We start from the raw sequence: 25,291 nt of genomic DNA on the forward strand, positions 1-25,291 counted from the left end.
TAGCAAAAGAAGAAAAACATCCCATATCCCCCACAAGACAAGGTATCAGTGTTGGGATTGTAAATCCCGGATTTAAAGGAAATTGGCAAATGTGAGGTCCTTAAAGCCTTCTAAGAAATGAAATTACATTTAAGGACAATCTCTTTGTGACATTGCTTTTATGCTTAGAATTTTAAAGTTGATAAACTACTGATACATGAGTACCTACAGTTTCATACCTCTGGATTTGTTTGTGCATACATCAGTTGAACACCATGCAAGAGATGGTGTATGAACCCCAGTTCTTTTTTGTCAGAAAATCTTTTGAACCTGTTGTGTTAATCCATATCTTTTCTAACTGATCTGGGTTACAATAGTCATCCACTTGTCAATCCAAACTCTCAAACAACTGAAGTAATTGTGTTTGTGATTGAATAATTGGTGCCATGGCAAATACATTAAGATCATTTTATGTGTGTTGGGAAAAGAAAATATAAATTAAAATGAGAAAAAGTGAAACAAAGCAAACTAGGTGTAAGCACAGCTGGCTTATGGGACCACTAAACTGAACTGGAAACTGACCAGAGGATCTGGAAGCAGCTTATGGAAAACTGGAGTTTAAATTTGATGAAGGGTAATCAGGTAAGTGGATGCAGGTGTTCCTGAAGGAAACAGGGAGAGGTGGTGACTGACAATACATAAGAAACAAAGGGGTAAAAAACAAATTATGAGAACCTATGGAGGTTACTGATAATCTGAACAAAAACAAAATCTAAACAATAAATTCAATTCAAGGACCAGGGAATCCAAACAACTCAAAAATAGATATATATATTGTAAAAATATTGTACTCTTGCTATTGGACCTTTTTGTTTGTCTTCTTCTGGACTTTAATTCCCATTGTTGTTTTTTTTTTTTTTTTTTTTTGCATAATTTGTTATTGAATGAAATCAGTGTTTGTCTTCTGAAAAAAAAAACAAAAAAAAAAAACATTGCCAAACTTGGGCATCTGCAAGTATTTATGTAGGAACTGATTTACTAAGAGTTGATATGTCCAATGTGTATAGGTTAAACTAGATAAGGTTAAGATAAAAGCTCTAAACATGTCCGTGTTCTTTAACAGACTGCTGAGTTTTTCAAAGACTAAGCAAGCCCACAGTCATGAGCAAAGCTGGAAGCCACCACCTCCTCTCGTTTCACTCTCACCTTCATATTCCTTTCTTGCCTCCCTTCATGTTTGCTCCTTGTCAGCTCCCATTAGCCTCCCCTCTGTGATGCTCAGAAAGGAATTTCAGAGCTGCTGTCAGCTGCACACAGACACATTTAAAGACCAAAACTCTTAAGCATAAAAATACATGCATGAACACCCCGTCAAACTCACACACACACAAATCACGAGAGCGCATTAACTGAGGGTGTATGCACTCATGCACACACACGCAGACACACAAGTTCTCTAGATGATAGTATTAGCTAGCTAAATAGATGACTCAAAGCACCTAGAAGAAGCCAAAACAGAAAAGTGTAGTAAAACTACATAAACATGTCAAATCTTACAATAGATGAGTAGGAGAAGACCCTACCAGGTGCCACTGAGAACTCACATGGACTGTCCATTCCTGGTAAATAATAGACGTATGGTCCAAATAACTACAATTAATTTCACCTGAAACATTTGGATACTAGAGTCATAATAGAGTATAAACAATTTGAAAACATGAATAAATGTCTTCCACAGTCACCAGATCTCAATCCCATAGAGCAATGTTAGGAAAGTACAAAATGTCCTTCAAGGAATCTAGTGATATACAACTTACAAATCAAATCAAGCCCAGAACTAGCAAGGTGTACATAATAATGAGTCCCGTAAAAGTATTTGGGAGAACACAGTTCAGGTTAGAACTTTTCATACTATGTACCTGACCCACCAGAAAATACCTACTCTTGAATGAACTTCCTTTCTGAATCAGTGCCTTGCCTGTGTACATCCCAGATGATATTGAAGACAGACATTCTGGCAAATTGCCAAGCTGATAGAGACAAGCGGCCAGAAGAATAAGCAGTCGGACCAACAGAGAGGCTTTTACAGGAGCTGTCCAGTTCAGAGGTCAAAAACATTCCCAGCACATCCAGTAGTTCAATCTACTGGATGTGCTACGCTCACTTCAGCATCTTTTATTTATTTCTTTATCTCGTGATTTGATCTAACCCAACACCCCCATAAACTTCTGTACGCCCCAAAGCAAAGTTCTGAGACAGTTAAAAAGTTCAAATGGTTGGCTACGGCCCAATCAGCTGTCTTGGATTTGCAAAACAAATAGGAAAAACTGGCTCATGCAGAGCACTGAGGGTATTGCTTCACGACGTCACGTCACACCAGTTGCTCCATAGATACATAGTAAGTGTTGCACTACAGCTAGCGCACATGTGTGCCTGGCGTGTGCTATGTCAGAGAAGAAGGGATGCTTTACAGTGTGAGCCGCTGCTGACACTGTAAAAGCCCAAATTTCCTGAGTCTCCAAACATATGGTTAAAATTTGTTTTTTTATTGTGGTATTTTATCACTGATTGAATCCAGTATTTGGCAAACTTAGGCAATGTTTTTTTTTTTTTTTTCATACATATCAGTTGTACAGGCTTAGAACATATCATTCTGAGAATGTCAATGCTTTCATACTTACTTATCATTTCACTTATTTTAGAAGAGCTTTAGTCATAAAAAGGCTAGCTGTTTGGCTTTGATATCTCCATCATATCCTTCATCTGCCTTCTATATAAATTTTTCATTGTGCTGTGATACAATTGGTCATATATTTTACAATCACTAGGTTGAGTGTCAAAGTCAACTTGTGGTTGACTACTTGTGGTTTTTTTTATAAATATTTAATGTTCAGTGGAATTAAATATTTGATTGGTAGTTGCTTGTGTTTGTAATAAATTATCTCTTTACAAACATGAAATAGTTGCTTGTCTTTGTCATATTGTTTGACTTTGTTTTGGGTTATTTTGGTTAGAGCTGTCTTGTTCCTGTTTTCCTTTAGTTCATTTCTTCTTAGTGTTTCTGGTTATTTTTTATTTCTTATAGTTATTCTTTGTTACTTTAGTTTTACTAAGTTTCTTTAGTCTGGTTATTCTTTAGTTTTAGAACTATTTCCTGATCCCCGGTGTACTCTGTCTTGTCCCCTGTGCCACTTTCTCTCTCCCTATCATCAGGCTGCCTCCTGCTCCCTCCACCTGCACCTGCAATCTGGCTCATCAGCCTAACTCTTTTGTTCAGCATTCAACCTCTTCAGTATTTAAGCTTCTCATTTCGAGTCACTACTCACCAGATCCTTTTGTTTACTTCCGTCCCTTCCTCGTTCTACCTCGTGCTTCCTTGCCGGTTTCCTACATGTATATTTTGTAGTTTTTGTTGCATTTTCATTCAAATTCTCCCACACCTGCTCAACTCCTCCGTCATCTGCATTTGTTCAGTACATTCACAAATAATCACACATAAGCAGCCTTTTTTTTTAACAAACAGGTTGCTTTGGAACACAGTTGATTGCTATTTACTTTATTTATTGTATTTTTATTTAAAAATATATGCTATGCTATCAGAGTTTACCCAACCTTTTTTTCCAATGACTAATGGGATAAAATCTAAATCCTCTCCAGCATTAAGGATTAGATCTGATGGACACAAAATAAAATGGGGAGAAAATGTTAAAGTCCTCATAAATGAAACAACATAATAAAATGTTGGTCCATATTCAATGACAAAAGTCCATTTCATAAGTTGTCTATCAGGTACAGAGTCATAATGGAGTTAAGCTCTGCTGACTTGTGTTTGTAGCAGAACCAGATTCTTTTCACCTTGATGCACATATTCAGATTTACAGCTAAAAGGAACTCATCAACAAAACCTAATCCACATTTATTTCTGCTGCCGCACAGCAAACATTCTCATCTGGTTTTCTTTTATAGAGAGTAAAATGCTCAAGAATCATTCCACGGCCCTTTGGCTCCCACACTCTGAGCACTTCTATGAATGATTGTGGGGAGTTAGGAGACGTTGGCATGCTGCCTATCAGTGCAGCTGTGGAATACAGCTGAGACGAGGAGAATGACGAGAAGATTAAACGGGGTCAAATGTTACATTTTAGGCTTTAAACCCTTGCAAATTACTAATTACCTGCTTCAGGGTGTAACTTTCACATCAACTTTGGGTTACAAGTTCCAGATTACCAAGTTCAAGTTCAGATATTTCCTTGTAAGCATTGAGAAGAATTATTTCCAAATGATCTAGTGGAACAAAAGTAACAAATTCATTCAATTGCAATGCTATTGTGTTTTCCAGGCACGTAGTGATATTTTATAGCACAATCAATAAACTATGTTACCTTCAGTTGTTATAAAAAAATGCTGTGTATATGAAACATGACCTAAAAGAAATTTGACTTTGCAATTTGACAACTTAAGATTGGCTTCTGTCTCTTTAAGAAGCTCCTACTCTTTTCGCGACTTCAGCACGTCATCATAGCCTCACATTTCCATTCTTAGAAGAAGGGTTGGACTAAGAAGTAGTTTGTATGATGAGCTCAGCAGAAGAACAATTCCATCAGGTCAGTCACAGCTGCTGCTAGTCTTAAGTAGTTGAGTGGGGAAAACACTCAACTACAATCAGAAATATTAAAGTTTCTGATTGAGCAGAAACTATAATGTGACATGTGTCAAAGAATATTTAAAGAGAAAACATGCAACAACCAGGGCACAATAGAAAATATACAGTATGTCAAACCCACAGCCTGCCAGTCTTTTCTGTGGCCCTCAAGACTTCAGAGGCCCGCAGGAATAGAAATTCAAGATAACGACGGTTGTGTCCTTAAATAATATTTCATCACTTAAATCAAATCATATAGGAAGTGTAATGAAATTGTTGTTTAATATTGTTAATTTATTATTATTTAGTCTTAAAAAGTGCAAATTGAATGCAGAGAAAGCTATAACATTTTATAAATTTGGGTAGTTTTACCTTTACATTCTGCCAGAACCTGCCCTTTGAGGAAATTCGTGATCTAGATGTGGTCCGAAATGAAACAAGTTTGACACACCTGCACAAGAACCCATTAACTTTATTGAAGCAGCTTTTAATTCAAGTCCTGCATTCTGTCTTTGTTGGTAACAGTCTGGCAGCATACCATCTCTTGCCACTCAATCTGGCAAAAGTTCTTCTAAACATTGTGAGGACACATCTTGTCCACAGCCTTTTTGTCACTTTTGATAAACACAGATTTTCTGCTGAATTTAGTTCTGGACCCTGGCTAAGCCAATTCAAATCTTCTGAAGAAGCACATTTTCCTCTTATGAAGTCATTCTTTTGTTGAAGTGGACATGTGTTTGGACTCACTGTGATACTGGAACATAAAAATCGATCTTCATCTCAAGCTTTCCATGTAAAGTTTTAGATCATACAAAGTTTTGGTAAGTTTTTTCCCATTATATTTTTTGTCTTGTCATTTTGTCTATGCTGGCCAAAGCTCCACTTTTAGTGTCTCTGGTATTCTATATTTTCTAAAACTATTCATAACTAATTTTTAATAGAATATGCTGTATTTGTACAATAAAACCAGTTGAAGCTTTTGAAATCTCAGCAAATGAGCAAACACCAGAAGGATTCTATTAGAACTACTGAACTCTTATTTCAGCATAATCAAATTCACTTTAATAGATGCAAAAGGATGGAAATTAAATTCTATAAAATGACATTTTACTTTTTGTTTTGTTCTCAAGCAGATTTTCTTAGTTTTCACCTTGAATGTGGGGAAAAAAAGTTGTTTTTTTTAAAAAATCAGTATGTGCACAAGACAAAATGTCAGTCTGCCTGGCAGGGACCATGCTGTCGTTTCTTTTGTCGATAGATCTTGTAAACTTGGCCTTACAGTGGTAAAAAACAGGAATTTTGAAGTGCTTCTGCTACTGCAGTTACTCCTTTACACCAAAGGCAGGAGATTGTGCCAGTCGGAGTCAAAATGAGAATGTTTATGGTGAGAGTTGCTGAGTTTGAAATGTTCACTCGTTCACTCAGGCAGGGGGCAGGACCTGAGTTTATATTCTGAACACAATGTGAGTAGTGCAGTACTTTATAATTATGTGCAGCCCATTTCAAATAGCATGTTACCTCATCTGAGGAGACTGACAAAACGTCATGTATTTTGTCTAAATGTATGTTGTTACAAGAGATGCTACTTTTTTCTCCTGCAAAAAAACGTTGCAATCTGTGCAATGTTCCTGAAGTTGTTTTCCTTTTTTGCATTTAAGTGTTACACATTATTTCTTTGTTGAAATGTGTTGCTGATATCAGATCATACAAATGGTGCACTTGGCCTTGTCATTTCATTTGTAGCTCTGTCTCTATGGTGGACAAAGCAGTTGAAGGAGTTACTGTAGCCACAAACTGCATGTAGTTTGTTTAGCTGCCACTACATGGAGCTACCACTGCAAGGTAGATTTTTGTTAACATAGAAAGTGAACTCACACTGCTTCTTGTGTTTATTTATTTTTTTGTGTGTGTGTCTTTTCTGCCTTCTCAAGTCCCGTTGCAGCAGGTAGCCATTCAAACTGACCCGGCGTGTGCGGGCGTGTGTGTTTATGTAAATTGGCATTAAATAAAGTTTGACTGTACTGTATTGTAACCAAGCTTGCAGGAGAATTTGAATTTCTCTGGATGACTGACCTGATCAGATGACTTATTTCTGCAAATAAATTGTATCTATTAATCTAGTAAAATGTCTTAAAATTATATTTATTGTGAATTGCCTCTAGATAAATACACTGTACTGAAATAAATAAATTAACATATTCAGTTGCAATTAAGTATGGAAAGTGAATGTCATTGATTTTAGCTCAGTGCAATATTGATAAATCACTTAATTGCTAATAGAAAGCAAATTAACACATCTGCACATGGTCTCAGGGAGTTAAAAACAAACATCTTGGGAACATCTTGTGTAACAACAGCTTCTTTTCTGAGTAAAACTGTAGGCTACTGGTGATTGGTCATGCATATCACCAAGTAATCATGGCAAATGCTTTTTTTGTCATAGAGGCGAAGGACATCTACACAAAAAAAGTTTCAATTATATTTAATCCCAACTGATTTGATGGGATACAGGGACATTTTTTTTTATTATTGTTATTTTTGCCCATCAGTTACTGCCGTTTGTTAAGAATGAGTTGCGGGAGCGATCGATACAAACGCAGGTGCCAAACGTGATTGGCTGCAAGCCGGAGTCTAGTTATCACCACCCCCTGCGCTCACTCCTCTGAACACACACTGTTACGTTCAGTGCTGCCTCGGCAGACTCCACTGAGGAAAGGGCTCAGTGCGACTTTCATAGAAGTCTGCTATTGCCAATAAGAATCACGGCCTATATTTATGACAATCACATGATTTCTCTGGGAGTCCAAGTGGTCCGCAGGGGGTCACTGGGCAGCGAGAGACACGGAGAGCGGCAGAGGGAGTGAGTGCTGAGGGAGACTGGGGGGGAATGATTGTTGTTGGGAGAAAAGGAAACATGACTTAACAGGGGAGAGGACCTGAGTTCATGCACTTTCTTCTTTCATCTGGACTCTGCGCTTGGAGAGGAATGGATACCAAAGTGGTTCATTTAAGAAAGACTACATCTAAAACTGGTTGATGCTTTGTTCAACAAACTGCTGCAGCCGTTGTTTGACTTCTCAACTCAAGCTGCTGGAAGCTCTCCCGAGTCTTTTTTTTTTCTTTTCTTTTCTTTTTTTTTCTTAATATATACTGTATACATAAAAAGGTGATCCACAGAGATGGCTTTGTTGCGCCTTTTTCATGCAGTAGATATAACCCTGACGCGGTGGCTGATTTTGTGCTTCATCTGCTTTGTCACATCGAGCAAAGTAAGTCTACTGCACTGGATTAATTATCTCTTTAGCGCACGCACGCACATGTCTGCAGATCTTATTAAGTCACCACATTATAATGTAATTGTTGAAAGCATACCAGTAGGTTTCCGGGAGACACGCTCACTCGCCCTTTTCTTCGCAGAGCGTGCTTCTGAATAATGGTGCAGACCGTGCAGGATATCAAGGTGCCTCGGCGGTTCTACGGTCGCTTAATTTGCCTCTCCACACAGGTAGGTCAGGTGTTTAAAGCTAATAAATATCTGACTGATTAAATCCCAAATGTTAGTTTTCGTGCTGTGATGTGCGTGTGCAAGCATACTTTTATTATAGCGAGCTTTTCTGCAGTGTCCGAATCCAAGAAAGTCTTTCCGCTGCTGCTTGCATCTCTGAGTCACCGCTCACCTGTGCGGCGCGTTTCCTCTCTTCACCACAGGGAGGCGACACACAACCTGGCAGAAAATAGCCAGTGTCTGCTGCTGCAGCAGCTGATCTCTGTTATCCGCATTAAAATGATTTACCTTCTGTATGAATGAAGTTAATAAAACGAGACATGATAACTAAAATTATAGAATAGACTACCCAAAGACTTCTAATCTGTACCAAAGATCTGAGAAAAGGTTACAATGCACTGGTTAGCTAATAGCTAATTAGCTATTATCTAATTATTAGTGTAAGCAAGCATTTTCATCTGCTTTTTGAGTTTGGATTTCAAAGTTGAGTCTACTTTTTTTTTAAAGAAATAGTTTGTTTATTATATTGTCACTTCGATGTGTGACACTCCACTTCCTCATTATGCTTTCATTGGCATGTCAGATGTTCATCTATATCAAACATTTACAACATATTTGACACTGACACGATGTGTATATATATAAATTCACTGCTCACACCGGTGTTGACTTTAAGTCAGACTGCTCACTGTTTTATCAGTGCTAATGACCGTCAGGACTCACTAAACCAACACACTAACAAACTGCAAGATCTTGTCTCAGTTCAGCAGACGTCAGCAGACAAACTTTGTGTGTCTGTGTGCACTTTTCCCGCAGACTCTTTGTTTGAGTATTGTCAGACACGGGTCAGTGCAGCTATTTTTTTTTTTTTTTTTTACTTGGAGTGGGACTGCTAACTAGAAGAGGGGGTGTCTGCATATGGCTGTGTATGTGCGCCTGTGCTAATGATGCAGGACAAAGCTGTGACTGAGAGGATCCATTTTTGCTTACATCTACATGCCTTACCCCTAATCGCTGCATTTCTACTCAATCAGATTAATCCAATGGCTAATACTTAAAGACTCGATGGTTGCCTTCAGCTGTAGCTAGAAACTGGTGCAGTTTACGCAAAGCACGGTGCTTAAAATATATGTATGTGTTAATGAGAGTGGATGTATCTCATTCTGTGGGCAAGATCTTTACGACTGCCTCAAGATGGACTGCACAACAAAGTTCAAATCCCCAGTCAGTCGCATTGCTTGTGATGACACACTGTCTACCAACCTGCAGTCCCAAACCATGTGTCTGGACTATATTTACTTGCTATTAAAGCAGCTCACTCTGCACATGACCCAAAAATGACTGTAACTCACAATACATTCAAGATTACTATTATTAAATTGCCTTTTAACCTGACAAAATGACCCATGACTCCATCAATGCTACACTGTAATAATGTGTCTAATATCTTGCAGAAGTTTTAACATCTTGGAACATTAACTGTTGTAATAGTTTGTCATGTTCTAACCACAAACTTCAACATGTTTTCTTGTGTTTTTGTAAGAGAGGTCAATACTGAGTTCTTTTAAGCATTGTAGTCAAGACCTCTTGCACACAAGAGGTCTTGACTACAATGCGTACAAGAGGTCTTGACTAGACCTGTTGTAGTCAAGAGGATCTTGACTACATTTGTTCTAAGAGGTTTAGCTCAAATGTAAAGCTTTGATCTAAAACCTTTACATTTTAGCTGCTAGTCATTATTATTGTCCTACTGGAAGGTGAATCTCCACTCTGTTCTCTAGCAGCTATTCTTCCAGTATTCTCTGTGACTAGAATCATCTCTTCAACCATTTACTTTGACCAGCTAGCCTGTCCTTACTGAAGAAAACTCTTGACATGGTGAAGGCATGTCAGGGTGATTTGCCAAGTTAGCTTGCTGTCCCACTTTGCATGCAAGGCAAAAATGTTAGCTTTGGTCTAGTTTAACAGTACCTTCGGTCCTATGACGCATTGCCCCCAACGGTTGGTGGCAAACTGATTTCTGTGGCATTCTTTCAATGTTACTTTTCTTTCCTCTTGTTATTCTACAAGATCTGTTGATCTCTCCAACTCTTCAAGGGTTGAATGTTCAAGCATTCTTTCCTTTGTTAAATATTAAATGATTGGTGAACACTGTATTATACATCCAAAACTTGGAACATGGTTTTATGACATAAGGTTCACTGCATCAACATGACCTTGATGATGAGGGTGTATCACAGTGAAGACTTAAAACTGTGCTGTTCAAATGAACAGTGGGCTTTAGAAATTGATTTTTATTTCAAAACCAAAAATCTTTTACCTCCCAAATCAAAATCATGCTACATAAAACCCTTTTTAACTACTCTGAACTTTGTAGATGCAACATTACAACTACAGAGTAGGAATATTTTTACCAGGCAATTTAAATTGCAACTTTCTGCTACAATTAATAATAGAACTGTTGTTATTTTGGGGGGTGGGAGGTTTGTGCTTTTAAGGGAGTTACTAAGCGATCATCACATTTTGGAGAACTGTCCATTAGTTTCTCTTACCAGAGGACTATTGTGTGTATAAACGTTTGAGGGGACAGGCTTGTGACCCCCTACCATGCTCCTGTATGACCTGCAGTTATGCAGGCTGAAATGCAGTAAAACACTAAATCTAACATAACTCACTTTCTGCAGAGGGGTCTGTTTCGGAAAAGCCTGCTTTACTTGTAATTATGTCTTGACCCTGCCAGCAGAAATATACGAGTAAGGTCAAGGAGAACATAAAAAAGAAATGGGGAAAAAATGTTATACTTTTTTATTCTAGATGAAATAGGCTACAGCAAGGAGAACAATGTTCACTTTGTTGTAATCAGCACAGACTTAGGAGAAAAGTGTTTCTTTCTTGCCAAGGAATTAAAAAAGTGTTTTTTGCATTCCAGTCGTTTCTGAATCATTTCCCACAAAAAACTGAATATCAAAGCTATTAATATTGAACTTAATTGGTCAGAATTTATATTCAATGATTTTGACTAAAGATTGTCTAAAAGGAAATATTCTAGTAGCTAGGTAGGCAGTTGGGTCCTATGAGTTTAAACAGACCAAGTGTGAAAACAAAGATGCATATGTGAAAAAGGATATTGTGTGAAATTATATACCAATCATACTGGCAGAGCCTACCATATAAGACTGGAAGTATTGTTAAGACCTAGGGTTGTTTCAGTTGATTTAGTAATGCCATGGACCCAGTTTCATGGTGTCAGCCTATTTACAATGCATGTGGAAAGTATTCAGAGCGCTTCACTTTTTCCACCTTCTGTTGTGTTACAGCCTTATTCCAAATTGTATTAATCTCTCTCATAAAACATCTACACACAAATGCCCCATAATTACAGAAAAACCACTGCTCTCGTTTCTGTCTAGTCTAATAAAAACACTTTTGTATGTAGCGAGTTAAGTGGTATATTTGGAAATCAAAACAACGATACTCGCATGCTAACCATCCATGGTGAAACATGGAGGTGGTAGGTTCATAGATTGGATTCGTTTTGCTGCTGCAGCTGAATGATTTATCAGCATTGATGCCACAGGGACTTTTAAGTTTAGTTCTTGTATCCATGCAATTCTAAAATAAATGTAGAACTAGACAGACAAAATTTATTCGAACACACAATTCTGTGAAAATATTACAATATTTTAAACTTTAATCAAATGGTATTGGTTTGCAATAATCTGCTGTACATATTAGAAATTTCACCAACATTAACCAACATAGCAATTTAGGGGATTGTATAGTATAAATTAGTAGAACATGAACATTTTTGTTTTTAAGCGGACTGGATCATTATTGTGTTTTTTATGCTTAGATTCCCTTTACAACATCATAAATATATTGAATTATTATGGCATTATGGCAACATCCAAGATATTTGGGCTTAATTTGGCCTCTCTCACCGAGTAAAAAAACAAGTTTTATATTGTCACATATTTCTTAAATTGTGTTTTACTTGTTTAGCTTCAAGGCTTCCTTAAAAGTCTGAAGTTTTGAATAATAATCAAACAAAAACATTTTCCACCCCTTCTCTATGTCCAAAGAGTAAACACTGTCGTTAAATGACTGGGATACTTGTGCAGTTGCTTAGATTGCATTCTAATTCAAAGGCTTCGATATTTATACAATTTCGCATAAATAATTTTCTTTCCCCGTTTGTTCCTGTCCTCTTTTATTTCCCATCCAGAATATGAAATAGTAACCCCATATGAGGTTAACCACCAAGGTGTGTACATCTCTCATGAAATCGCCCATCATAAGCGTAGAAGGCGACGTCGATCCCTGACTTCAGGTGCAGAACATCCAGACACTGGACACAGCCGTGAAGCAGTCCACTTCCAGCTCAGGGGCTTGGGGCAGGATTTCCACTTGGAGCTGAGGGAGGCTTCGGAGAGCCTGATGGCACCTGGCTTCACTGTTCAGGTCCTGGGAAGAAACGGCACAAAGAGCCTGAGGGTTTACCACCAAGACGACCACTGCTTTTACCAGGGGTCGCTGAGGTCAAGGGTCAACTCCTCAGTGGCACTGTCCACATGCCTGGGAATGGTGAGTCTGAACACGCACAGAATCAGGTTGCAGCCTCTGCCGGGTAGAAAGAAGGGAGAATATGCGCTACCTAGCAGAACTATACAGGAACTTTTATTTAACTTTTTCACCTAACAACCGCACACCGTGATGTATTTAGTTGGGATGGTTGTGCTGTTTGTTCTCATGTTTGTTAGCTAAACTGTGAAACCATCAGAGAACAGTTGTGTTGTAGGCTGATTAAATGACACACAGCTGGACTCTATTTACTAATTAGGTGTGTTCACAAAGCAACTGGCTACACCTGAATATATGTGCCACCCATTCTTTCAGGCTTTTTTTTTGTGAACTGGTTTGAAAATCTATCCACTTCACAATTATGTGATATTTCGTGTTTCCATATCAAATAAAATACCATAAATACATCAATGTTTGAAGTTGCAATATGGCAGAATAGATAACAAACAGCTGCAAAGCGAACTTAATTTTTGTTTTGTTTTGTTTTTAATCTGTCAAGAGGTCAATTGAACTGAAAGTGCATCTCTGGGACAATCTTGATTTAGTTTAGGTTTTGGCAGCATTTACATTTGTCATGGAGTGCTTTAATCACACTCCCCGAACTACAAAAAATCAGGAGTTTGGGAGCCAAATAAACTTAACTGGTCTTGATAGTGTGATAATATAAACACGCTGAAGCCCATCACATCAAGAAACAAGAAAGTTAGCAACCCATTCTGGTTTTCATCTGAAAAAATGAGAGACTAAGATTTAATCAAAAGTAAATCAGAAAACAGGGTGAGATCGCAGTTATATTTGTAAATTGAGAGAAGAAAAGTGGTATTTAACCCAGAAATGCTTAATAGATACTAGGCACTGGATTACTTGCGGCTCAATGGAAACGTTGAAAACTTTATATGGTACAGTATTCCCCAAATAGCATTTTACGCGAGGTAATATCAGTGGAAATTTGCTGGAACACCTTATAGAAGTGTCACTTGTCTATGCAAACTTTTCAGAACAAAAGCAGTGTACATTCAGAAACCATAAACTGTGTTTAATCCCATCTAAGGGTGTGAAGCACCACCTGCATGTTTTGTTTCTGTTTTTTTCTGGTGGTTTGATAAGACAATTTAGTTTATGTCAGGCGTCCCTTCTCAGCTTAATAACAGTAATTTCATTCAGGTATTGCATTGCTGAAGAGAATTTTACACTTATTTTGCTAGTTTGTGCAGAAGCATGGCCTAATTTTAACAGTGACCACTGTGGTCTTTGTCTGACACAAATGTGATATAATACAAAAAATAATAATTCTGAAAGAATGACATTTGGTAAGTCAGCGTGCCGACCTCTAGTATTATTTGAGCCCTCTTATGCCAATAAAAAAAAACTTAACTTTTATGGACTTAGGTATGATCCTTTTAGTCTTAAAATCCTATACACATTATTTTCTCGGTTTTCACAAGGAACATTTCTTAACATAATAATATAACTCACTTTAACCACAGCCTGGCACTTTTCTGTCTTTAATTGTATTAAAAGCCTGAGTCATACTGGTAATGTTTAGATTTGTAGAAACCACTGCTGTGTCTGAGAAATGCCCTTTGAAACTAGAGGTTTCAAATGGCGCATCTCAAGGGACACTTGCTCATCTGTACGTGTGTATCTCCTCAGAGGAGTTCCAAATAAAAGATTTAGCCACGAAGAGCTTCAGTGCCCATAAATGTGGTTCTCACGGTTGATGTTGGTCAGGACAAAGTGGGCCATTGCATCCAAAGGGAATTGGAATTTTTCTGTGCAAGTTGGAAACTACAATTATTTGTCTGCAATCCAAGATATTAAAGCTTCAGGGGAAAGATAAAGATAAGGTTCCCAAAATATCCACATGTCCCATACCAGGCTCCGAACCATGTTTTTGTTTTTATAAACACGTATTTTCACAACATTATCTCACCAAAAGCAACTGATTATAAAATAAATATTAACATTAATCTAGCCTTTAAATTAAACTCCCCCAGAGAAGTACCTATAACACAAGTTTTATTTACTTTTATTTTTAGGGGTTTTTTTTAGGACGATTTAGCTAGTTTTAGGTTAGAAAGAAATAATTTTAGCATGTCTTAATGCATAGATGCATGTCTTATACATCAGCATCAATAATAATTAAGCAGTGAATACGTTTTTAATTCATTATTCATCATTTATTAGAGCGATACTATGCCACGGCCTACACAAGCAATGAGAAAACTGCTGACTTGACAATAATCCATAAGAGAGTCATTAGTTAAGTCTTTTTTGTCATTTTTTTGCTTCTAATGCTGTGGCTGATTGATGTACAAGTGCATCTCAACAAATAAGAACATAATCATAAGAGTTATTTTAGTCTAGCAACTCAAGTCAAAACGTGACACTAGCATCAATTCATTACATACAAAGTAGTGCTTCTTCAGGCATTTATTTCTGTTCATTTGGAGGAATTAGTTTTAAGATGTAGCACGGACATGGGTTACAACTGTTCTATTTCTTGTGTTTAACTACTCACCCTTAGACAACATCTGAGGTGTCTTATCTTGGTTAAGGAGAAACAAGGACCAGCCTGTTGCTTGGTGGTCTAATGTCTTTTCAGTCTTGAAATTGGATCAGAGACTGACTTAAGTACCATCACCCATTGCAGGCAAATTGCCTTATACTGCTACACTGTGCACAAGACAAGGGGCCACGCACTCTGCTATGACATGGAAATGCAAAGATTTTATTGGGAAAGTCATTACTTTCTCCTGCTCTAACAGCCCCTACACTTGGTGGACTGACATGATTGTACATTTTCTATTTCATTTCAAAATAAGGATCTCCTGGAACATAGACGTACTGGGACCAGGTGCTTGAGGTCTAGCGTGGCGTGTTCACATTTCATCTGCAAGTGTTGGTTCACCGTGTTTTTGTAAGTTCAAGGTCAAAGTAGCTTTCAACCAGCAAATATTAGACCACTTATTGTTTCCCTCTGCTGACAAACTGTATCCAGATGCTGTTTGTGTTTTACAACAGGACTTGGGATCTATTCAAACTGCCAAAGATTGAAATATCGGAATTAATCGATGACAACAAGAATATCACGCTTATTGGGCTGGCTTACCTGCCTGACCAAAACCCCATCAAATACTTTTGCAGTAATGAAATTTATGGGACACTAGACCTATAAAACAACAAGTCATACGCCCTTATTAAAGCAACTGGGGCTTCCTTAAAGCCTTAGCATTGTCACAGTCGTCTGCATCTTCTTTCTAAATGTAATTAATAGAATAAATGATCTTTTTAGCAATATCCTATTTTGTTATAGATGCATTTATATAGGCCAAGTTTGGCAACAAGCAAATACTGGCAACAATCTCCCTAGTGATCCTCAATTTACTATGTTACAACTTTGATCTGCTTTTTGTTAACCATTGTTGGGTCTTTTATCCTAAAAAAAATATTGTTGGTTCAAAGCCCTTACGGAGCGCAGATGTGTCTGGTTGGTAAATGTAAAATAGAAAGCATAAGAAATCATAGTTTAAAAAAAAAGATCAAGAGATGAAGGTTTTAAGGGTCTTTAAAACAATAAATCCCTACAAGGGTGAGTGATGGGAGAAAAGTAAAAGACGCCTTTTCAACTTTCCCCTTCTGGCAGCCCCGATGGTGGTTATTCCAGCTTTGATGACAGTAGAGATTAACCATGAAAGTCCCTTTTCTCAGAAGCAAGGCATTGGTGGAAGAAACTTAGCATGCCAGTCTCACTAAGCTTACAATCCACCTGCCAAATATTTTCATACTCTGGATGGTCGCACACATGTGAAAGGAAACGTCATATTTCTGTTCCTCCTTTGTGTCGACTTTCTGTTGCTGCATCTTGACTGGATTTTATTGGGGTGGGTATTACAGGGTCAGCAAAGTGCTTTGCAGAAATTTTCACTTTAGCAATATTAATCTTTTTTGTTTAGTTTTTATCTTGTAGTCCCTCTGTGTGGAGTTTGGCCATATTCAAAGGTAAAAAACAGGGGAATATTGCAACTCCAATATCAGTCTAGTATTTGAATATTTTGGGGAATAAAACCCGAATCAATATAGTTAATGTACAACTATTTTTTTTGCCAAATAAGGTTATGTTTATATAGTCATATGTGGTAAGTAGTAGTAGTAGTATGCGGAAAAATAACATTTGGAGATTTTTTTAAGACTCTTTTTCTAAAGAGCTGGTAAGACATTAGTTGAGTAGAAAATTTAGCATTTAAGGATTTTATTTTCAAATTCTCATTAATATTCTCCCTTCAAATTCTTCTGTATGTCTTTGTACAAAGTCACTTTCTCCCACTTCTACCAAAAACCTCTTTTTTTTTTCTTTCTTCTGAAAAAGTGCTGGTGTATTATTTTTGCCCTGAGGCTAGCAGAAGCAGTGATAATTTCATGCTGCACACTTGTCCCACCTCTGGGATTTCCAGGATTATATGAGGGATGCTCTACTGATCTGATAGAGCTTTGAAAAGAGAATAGTGTGGTCTTGACATGTTGCTATATCCAATGTGTTGCATACCATTCATGAACAAATCTGGAGAGAAAAAAAACAGTTTTGCCTGTTTTATCATGTGTGAATATCAATCATTGTTTCCCTAGTCAAGTAAAGTAGATTTCGGGTGGATCAGAGTCGTGTCCTGTTGGAAATCCCCAATTAATTTGGAGAACTAAATAAGAGAGACACATACTGCACATTCAGGTGCACCTTGTAATGCACTGAATGCCCCCTTTCCTTTCTGTTATAGTCTTCTCACCCGCCCACCCCCATTCCTGTTGCTGCTTGTCCGTGTGAGTCTTGACTCTGGAGAGCCCAGCTGTTTGCGCCCTCCCAAGTAGTGTTTCAGCATTTTATGACAGCTATTTGCACCTAGTGGAAGACAGTGTGTAATCTGATGACTCTGGCAATGTAGAACTGGGACCAGTGTGACCCAGTCTCCTGAGATAGACAAAATGTTTGCAAAAAGTCACGTTTTGCAGATTTTTTGTGCAAACTATTAAACCATTGAGAAAGCTGTGCTGTCTCCCGGCTTTTGAGGCGAGACAATGAAAATATATGCATAAGGGTATTATTATTTATTTTTATTTTTTTTACAAGGCTTAAGTCCAAGATTGTCTCCAGCTCTGAATGTCTCTCTCTATGTATTCTTCTGTTATGCTGGTTATGTTTGTCAGGAAACAGCAGTAACTTTATGGTTACTCTTGCAGCTAACAAACACCTGCAAACAGGAACTGCTTTCCATGAGTCTGTTCTGAGGGCATAAAAATGTACATATTTGAAAAAGTATGCACTTATATTTATACTCGCAAACATTCATCTAACTGTAACAATGTTTTTGCCTTTTTTTTTTGCATTTACGCATAAATGTTGTATTGTAGTCAGACTTTCATACTTGTACATATTACATATTCTCCAAACACTCTTTTTGTGTGTGCTTTCACTATCTGCTTCAGCCCATTTTTCTGTCTGTAGTGACAAAAGACCTCACACTCCACTCAGCAAAAGGAAAAGGAAAAAAAAAAGGGACTGCAGTCAATTAAATGTGTTTCAAAGAAATGACAGAATTTGCCAAATGCGTTAAGTCTAATGCTCCAAAGCCAGCTGACTGTCAGCACAGATATGCTGCATCTTTGGAGAGATTGAAAGAGACAAACATGAAAGAGGAGAGAAAAGTGCATCCAAGTCACTTAGTCTGCGGTAGTCATTAGAGGATTTTTTTTTCTTTTTTTCAGAAAAAGACAAAGATTAAATTTGCCAATAGATTAAGTATTTTAATTTAACCTCTAAAATTAAAACATTTCCTCTTTACCTAATCCTAAAAAAGGAAACTTGTAATCACTGATGTATGAAGTAGGGCATTCAAATTTTTGCCATCTTGATAAAAAAATGAGCTAATAGCCAAATAGTTGCTTTTTATGTTTTTTGCCACACTCCAATGATGCAAATCCCTTGTGCCACCACATCCTAATTGTTCTCAGTTGGATTGAGATCTGGTGTGTGTGGAGGCCACTTAAGTACCATGATCTCATTGTCACGTTCAAGAAACCAGTTTGGGAAGACTTGAGCTTTGTGACGTAGCACATTATACTGCTGGAAGTAGCCATTAGAAGACTGGTACATTGTGGTCATGAAGGAATAAACATGGCTATGATGTTTAGGCAATGCTTAGTTAATAGTAAGAGGCCTACAGCCAAATATATCCACCACAGCATTACCCCACCACAAGAGTGAGCCATGAATACAAGGCATGCTTTTATGTTTTACGACAAAATTCTACCATTGAAATGTTGCATCGAAAATTAAAATTTATCACAGCAGGGAAAATTCTTCCGATCTGTTAGTGTCCAATTTTAGTGAGCCAGCGGGAATTATAGCTTTAATGTTCTTAGCTGACAGAGGACCCGATACAGGCTGTTGCTGTTGTAAGCCATCTGCTTAAAGGTTCTGCATGCGGTGCATTCAGAGAGGGAGTTCTGCAAATCTTGGTTATAGCAAGTGGTGCTTATTCTCCTTTTCCCTTTGACATCAACAAAGCATTTTCATCCACACATAACTGGACATCCTCTTTTCTTCAGACCATTTTCTGTAAATCATAGAAATCGCAGTAGCTTGTTTTTTGTAATACTCAGACTAGCATGTCTGGCTCCAACAACCATGCTACATTCAAAGATTTGCAAAGTTATTTGAGAAATGTATTCTGAAACTTAATTCAAAACATTTAACACAGTCAAGGCAGTAAGCATGTCTAAGCTGAGTTGTAAACAAGAGTGTAAGTTGTGACTGAGTGAATGTTTCTCGCACTACGCAAGTCTTGCTGATAAGTAGCAACTGACCTAAAACAAGAAAACAGATGTTAGGGGTGAAGAGCCTAGGCTAATAATTGAGCTGCACAGAAGTTTAATGGGTTCAGATTTGGAGTGACCAAAGGTCACATTCTGTCTAATTGCTGACCAAGACAAGTTGAGGAGCTCAACCAACAGCAGAAGCGAGGTAACATGCTGGAGCTATTAAGTGAGTTCAGCCCTTAGGCTATGTTCGTTAGAAGAAAAAATTCTACCTCCCAAGTGTGCAGGATAATTTCCCCCCTTGTTATCATTTTTAACTATTTTTTGATGAAAAAAAACACCAAAGCCTGACATATTTATTCACTGCTGATGGATTCTTTGAAAAGTTACAGTCTGCCCAAGAGTAATGGAGTAAGCTGAGTCGACTTTTTGTTTTGTCTCTAGTCAGGTTTTATCCGAACGCAGGATACAGACTACTTTCTAAGACCAGTGTCACGTAGCCTGGCAGAGAAGGAGAACTTCACCGCTCCCGTCAGTCACCAGCCACACATCCTCTACAGGAGCGATGGAAACTCCTGGTCGAAGCAGAGCTATCACAAGCTGCAGAAGAGATCCACTGATGCATCTCATCACAAACCACACAGAAGCTTCCTCTCCTCAACAGAACCCACCTACAGGGCATATAAAGGAGATCAATACAGAACACCCATAAAGCAAAAAAGTGACATCCACGTAAACCCGGGTGAGAAAATTAACGGCACGAGTCATGGAGACCGACTGAAGCATCGAGAAAGCAGCCGTCACCACAGAGATTACAGACACGGAGAGAGGCAGAAGCAACACTTCTGTGGCAGAAGGAAGAAATGTATGTAAGGGCAATTTCTCATTTATTTTCCAAACTAGCAACATTCATCTTCCTCATTGTGTTTAGAAATATTTAAAATTTCTATAGTTGCTTTGTGCCGACATGTTAAACAGAGGACTTGGAATGAAGTACTGTAGAAATACCACATTAACATTTCTTTTTTTCACTTATGATGTAAGTAAATTTATTACTAGGTCAAAATACGTAACTTTTCCCCCACATTTAAGTTGTTTGTATTTCTATACTGGTCAATTCCATTCACAAATTTTAAAACATAGCAATGGTAGACTGTAACATTCAAAATTATCATGACAGTAAACGTTTCAAAATACAAGGTTCTGCACTGGAAGTGTTTTGCTTTCATTTTCCAGGATCATTATTTAAAGATTTGATTTAAGTGTTCATACATTTCATGGTAATTGTAATTTTTACCTGAACATGACGCTTATTTGAGGTGTTAAGGACTTAAGGTTTAGTTACTCAGTATTCATTATGTCATCCACATGAGCAGACATGAACCAGGGTCTTCTACCACCAAATAAACATGAGACGCAACTCACTTCTGTCATACTAGGGCCCAGAATTTAACCACACACACACACACAAACAGTCAGTGTGTGGGTTTTGCATGTGGAATTAGGGAGGATTGCCTGGCATGCAAAACCCACTCTTGCGTATGAAGATCAGTAAGCAGCTATGGCTGATAGTTCGCCAAAGTAAATGTTCAATAAGGACTCTTAAGTCAAATTATTTAACATTATCCAACTTAACTCAGTTGTGACAAAATGAAAAATTGGAATGAGTGTTATTTAATTTTAATTACTTATATTTTTTTGTCTTGTAATTACTTTTCACAGATATGCCTAAACCTCCACAGGAGGACGTTTTTATCCTTCCAGATGAGTATAAGATTGTCCCCAGGAACAAGCGGGCAGTGCTGATGAAGGATCAACCCAATCAGAAGCTCAATGTGGAGATGCTGGTTGTAGTTGACAAAAAGATGATGGACAACCACGGCCATTCGAACATCACTACATATGTTCTTACTGTGCTTAACATGGTGAGAGAAATTTCTATGCTGCTACTAACAGGCTATGGCCCATGGATGTTTGAATTAGTTGACACCAGACTGGCTTGGGAAAGTACAAAAAAGAAAAGCAAGCTATGATAGATCTTTGGACAATGAGTGCCGTTGTTTTTAAGATAGGCTATTCTGTGACAAGCTAAAAAAGCTTTATTCTGGTAGCTTAAAACTAGAAATTATGTATTAAATCAATACTGAGCAACATAATCATAGCACTGTAATATGGGAAATATTTAACCTTCAAATAGTGGTCCATTCCGTCATACATTTTTAAAATGTAGTCATGGTAGCCTATCATATTCCAAATGATCAAGACAGTAGACTAGTTTTAAAATACAAGGCTGTGAGCTGGCAGTGGTTTGTTTTCTTTTTTGGGTATATTTATTCAAGAGTCCTTTCATGTGTTGTCAATGCACAGATTGTAACTTTAGCTGAACATGCAGTTGATTTGAGGTGTGAAGGCTTAGGGTTTAGTAACTGGATATCCATGTCTTTTATAAAGTCTGAAAGACACAGACAGCTATCAGAAAGCACACATCTACAAACATGAAACTGATACAGAGTGAGGTCATTGGAACGGCTTTCAGTGTCCCTCTGCTGATCTTAGCTCATAATGCAAGCAAGGTCCGTCATGCTCGTTTTGCTACTTAATGACTGACTGACAAATCCAAAGATAATCCCTCTATTTGCAAAACATAGTTCTGTCTAGTAGACCCGCCATGGAGGAGTCACCTAAATACAGAGTGAAGATCCACAGAAAACACCCAAATCCTTAACTCTACCTGCCAGCTCTCTAGAGTGTTAAGAAGAACATTTGGTATTTGTTGAAAAGGTAATTAAATACATCACTCAAGTAATCACATAGGTTTCTGTCTTTCCTGAGGCAGAATGAAAAGGCAAATGTGTTTTATGATTACTAATTTAAAATAACGTACTTTATGTTGTGTACCTGAAAACACAGACGCTCCATGGAAACTGTTTCCTTCAGGTGGCAGCCAAAACATGCTGAATCACTGGGACTCTTTTGATCAGAGTAGGATGTGCAAATCTAAACCTCTGTCAAACACCGCGGCTCTGCCATTATGTGTCGCTGAAAAGCAAGTTATAGGTAAAAGAAAGCACGAACAAGGTGTGTCAATAAATGTTGTCTTCTTTGTGTGCTCTTCCTTGTAGGTTTCCAGTCTATTCAAAGATGGCACTATAGGAGGCAATATAAACATAGTTATAGTGGGTCTTGTTCTCTTGGATGAAGATCAGGTGAGGATATACATGCCAAATAAAATGTCCGCACATCATCAAAATTGAGCCACATAAAAGTAGTATGGAGCCTTGGAAAGAAAAAGACTGCATGTGTCAGGTCTATTATTCTAAAAGGCTAAATATTAGGATTATTTTCATTGGATTGCTGTAAGTTTTATGAGGGAAATTTGAGGGCAGGAGTAGAAATAAACATCAAGATGCATAGAGACGCATGCATCTTGGAGAATAGTGTTTTACATCCCGCGTACAGTAAAGTACATGGAATGGATTATCATCCTTCCTTGAAAATAGAAGGATGAAACTTATATCCATCCAAAGATCATTTTGATGGAATTAGCGAGTGTTGCAATAAATCAGACAACAATTCTTTATCTTTGTGAAGACTATACATTCTTATGTTCTACTTTTTTATCTACTGTCTCTCTCTCAGGATGGCTTGGTAATCAATCACCATGCTGACCACACTTTAAACAGCTTTTGCCACTGGCAGTCAACTCTTGGGGGCAGAGAAGGCCGACACCACGATCATGCCATCCTTCTTACAGGACTCGACATCTGCTCTTGGAAGAATGAGCCCTGCGATACCCTTGGTATGACTTCATTGCCCTGATTGCAGCTGGAGTGCTCAAAATTTGAAAAATAGCAAACACTTACTTTAAAATTTTGATGAGTAGTGATTGTAGTGTGGTGATGAACTCTTGAGGACGTAATATGCACTCTAACACAAACATCGGTACTTCAACTCACAAGTTTTTCTCAAGTCAAAGAAATACTCTGACAGCCTTTATTTGTGTAATGGAAACATGTGCTGTCCACATTGAGAGGTCTGGCAGCCATACAATGTGCTGCACAGAGGCCACTGTACAACAAGGCAAAGGTACAATGCCTTGCAAAAGTAGTTATGCTCCTCTAGCTTTTTAGCACTTTGAACATGCTAAAATCACAGACATGGATTTTACTGGGATTTCATGTGATAGAACAACAGAAAGTGGTATTACTGTGAAAAGTGGATGGAAAACTTTTTTATTATTATTATTTTACCTGAAAAGTGTAGCCTGCATTTGTGTTAGCCCTCTTAACTCTGATACTCCCAAACAAAACAGTGCAAGGAAATGTCTTCAGAAGTCAACTAATTAGTTATTAGACACTACCTGTGTGTAGTTTCATCCTAAATATAAATCCAGCTGATGGCCACAGAAGTTTGTAAGAGAATATTAGTGAACTAACAGCATCACAAATACTAAAACAAAGCAAAGAGATCTGAGTTTAATAGCAGTTTAAAGCAGGGTTAGGTTATGAGTCAAGATCGCAGGCCTTAAATCACTGGTCAATCTATAAACTGAAAATGAAAAGGATACGGGCCAACTGGAAATATTTTTTTAAACATTTTCTGCTAATCTGAGAAGCCAGGTAAGGAAAGCAATAAGCAGAAAAGGAGCTAAGGTGGCAATAGTAACACTCGAGGAGTTGCAAAGATCCAAACTTCTGCCAGGTAGGACAACTATTCGTCATGTACAAATCTAGTCTCCATGAAAAAGTGGCAGGACGAAAGCCACTTTTTATACAAAGCCAGAAGAAGTTACATTTGATCTAAATCCAATCAAAAATCAACGTATTGTAATAAAAATAATTAGCATTTCAGATTTTAATGTGAAGCAAAAGTGAAAAAAAATTCAAGGGCTATGTCTAGCTGACTGTACTTTTAAAATAATCACAAACATACACAGCATAGTATGGTGTCACACCAGCCTACTTTTACAAATCTGCTCTGATGTGTTCTGCCAGGATGCTCCTGTTCCCTCTCAATATGTGACCTGGCATGGTACTTTCCAAACCACATGGTAACAATTTACTAGCTTGGAAGGAATAAAAGTAAGGTTTTCCACTAGACATAATGAAAGATATTTTGCTAATCACAACCTCCAAAAATGTGCTTGGGACTGTCTCTTTAGACACACCTTTCACATCAAAGTTCCACAATAACCCCCCCCCAAAAAAACACAACATTGAGGACAGAATTAGTCTTGAAATCAGTGAGCAGGTCAACATTTTTCTCAGATCAGATGGAAACTGGAGGATATCTCCTCTGTACCCAGAGACAGAAGAGCTGATGCTGGCATCTTTGCAATGATTCAAGCTTGTTCTGCAGCTACATCTTACCCCTTGCATTTGGTAGTGATTACATGTTTATTACAGCCTCCAGAGGTTGGTCATTGGAGTAACATTGTTGGATCAGTTTTGACCCCCATTTCAAGTTGGGACCTTACAGCTGATCGAGAGACATAATAGATATAGAAATGAATGGATGATATGAAAGTGGGAACTGTTGGACTTCCTTACTGTCAGAAAATAAAAGAAAATGTATTCTTAGTGTTGAAATCCTTTTTATAAAACTTCAAGACAGGATTAAGGGTCATCTTTGAGGTCTTTGACTAAACCAGTAAGCATAGTAGAAGTCAACCTCTGCTACACCGCTGACTCAGGTAGTCAAAGCCCCACATCGGCTGGCTTGTAGAAGTGCATTTCAGCTTTGCAGATTGAAGGAGTGGTATGGAGATTATGTAG

General features: G+C 37.8%; 1 protein-coding gene across 1 annotated transcript in view; it reads left to right on the forward strand.

Annotated features, from left to right (window-relative positions):
* The first annotated feature begins 7,320 nt into the window (after positions 1–7,320).
* Positions 7,321–25,291, forward strand: part of adamts16 (ADAM metallopeptidase with thrombospondin type 1 motif, 16) — a 48,387-nt gene continuing 30,416 nt past the window's right edge. The window contains exons 1-7 of the mRNA XM_032559626.1: positions 7,321–7,890; positions 8,039–8,126; positions 12,352–12,710; positions 19,962–20,382; positions 21,240–21,442; positions 22,640–22,723; positions 23,157–23,316. Coding sequence (XP_032415517.1) covers positions 7,801–7,890; positions 8,039–8,126; positions 12,352–12,710; positions 19,962–20,382; positions 21,240–21,442; positions 22,640–22,723; positions 23,157–23,316 — 1,405 coding nt within the window. The 5' untranslated portion in view covers positions 7,321–7,800. The remainder of the gene's footprint in view (positions 7,891–8,038; positions 8,127–12,351; positions 12,711–19,961; positions 20,383–21,239; positions 21,443–22,639; positions 22,724–23,156; positions 23,317–25,291) is intronic.

This window comes from Xiphophorus hellerii, chromosome 3 (assembly GCF_003331165.1).
Source record: "Xiphophorus hellerii strain 12219 chromosome 3, Xiphophorus_hellerii-4.1, whole genome shotgun sequence".
NCBI lineage: Eukaryota > Metazoa > Chordata > Actinopteri > Cyprinodontiformes > Poeciliidae > Xiphophorus > Xiphophorus hellerii.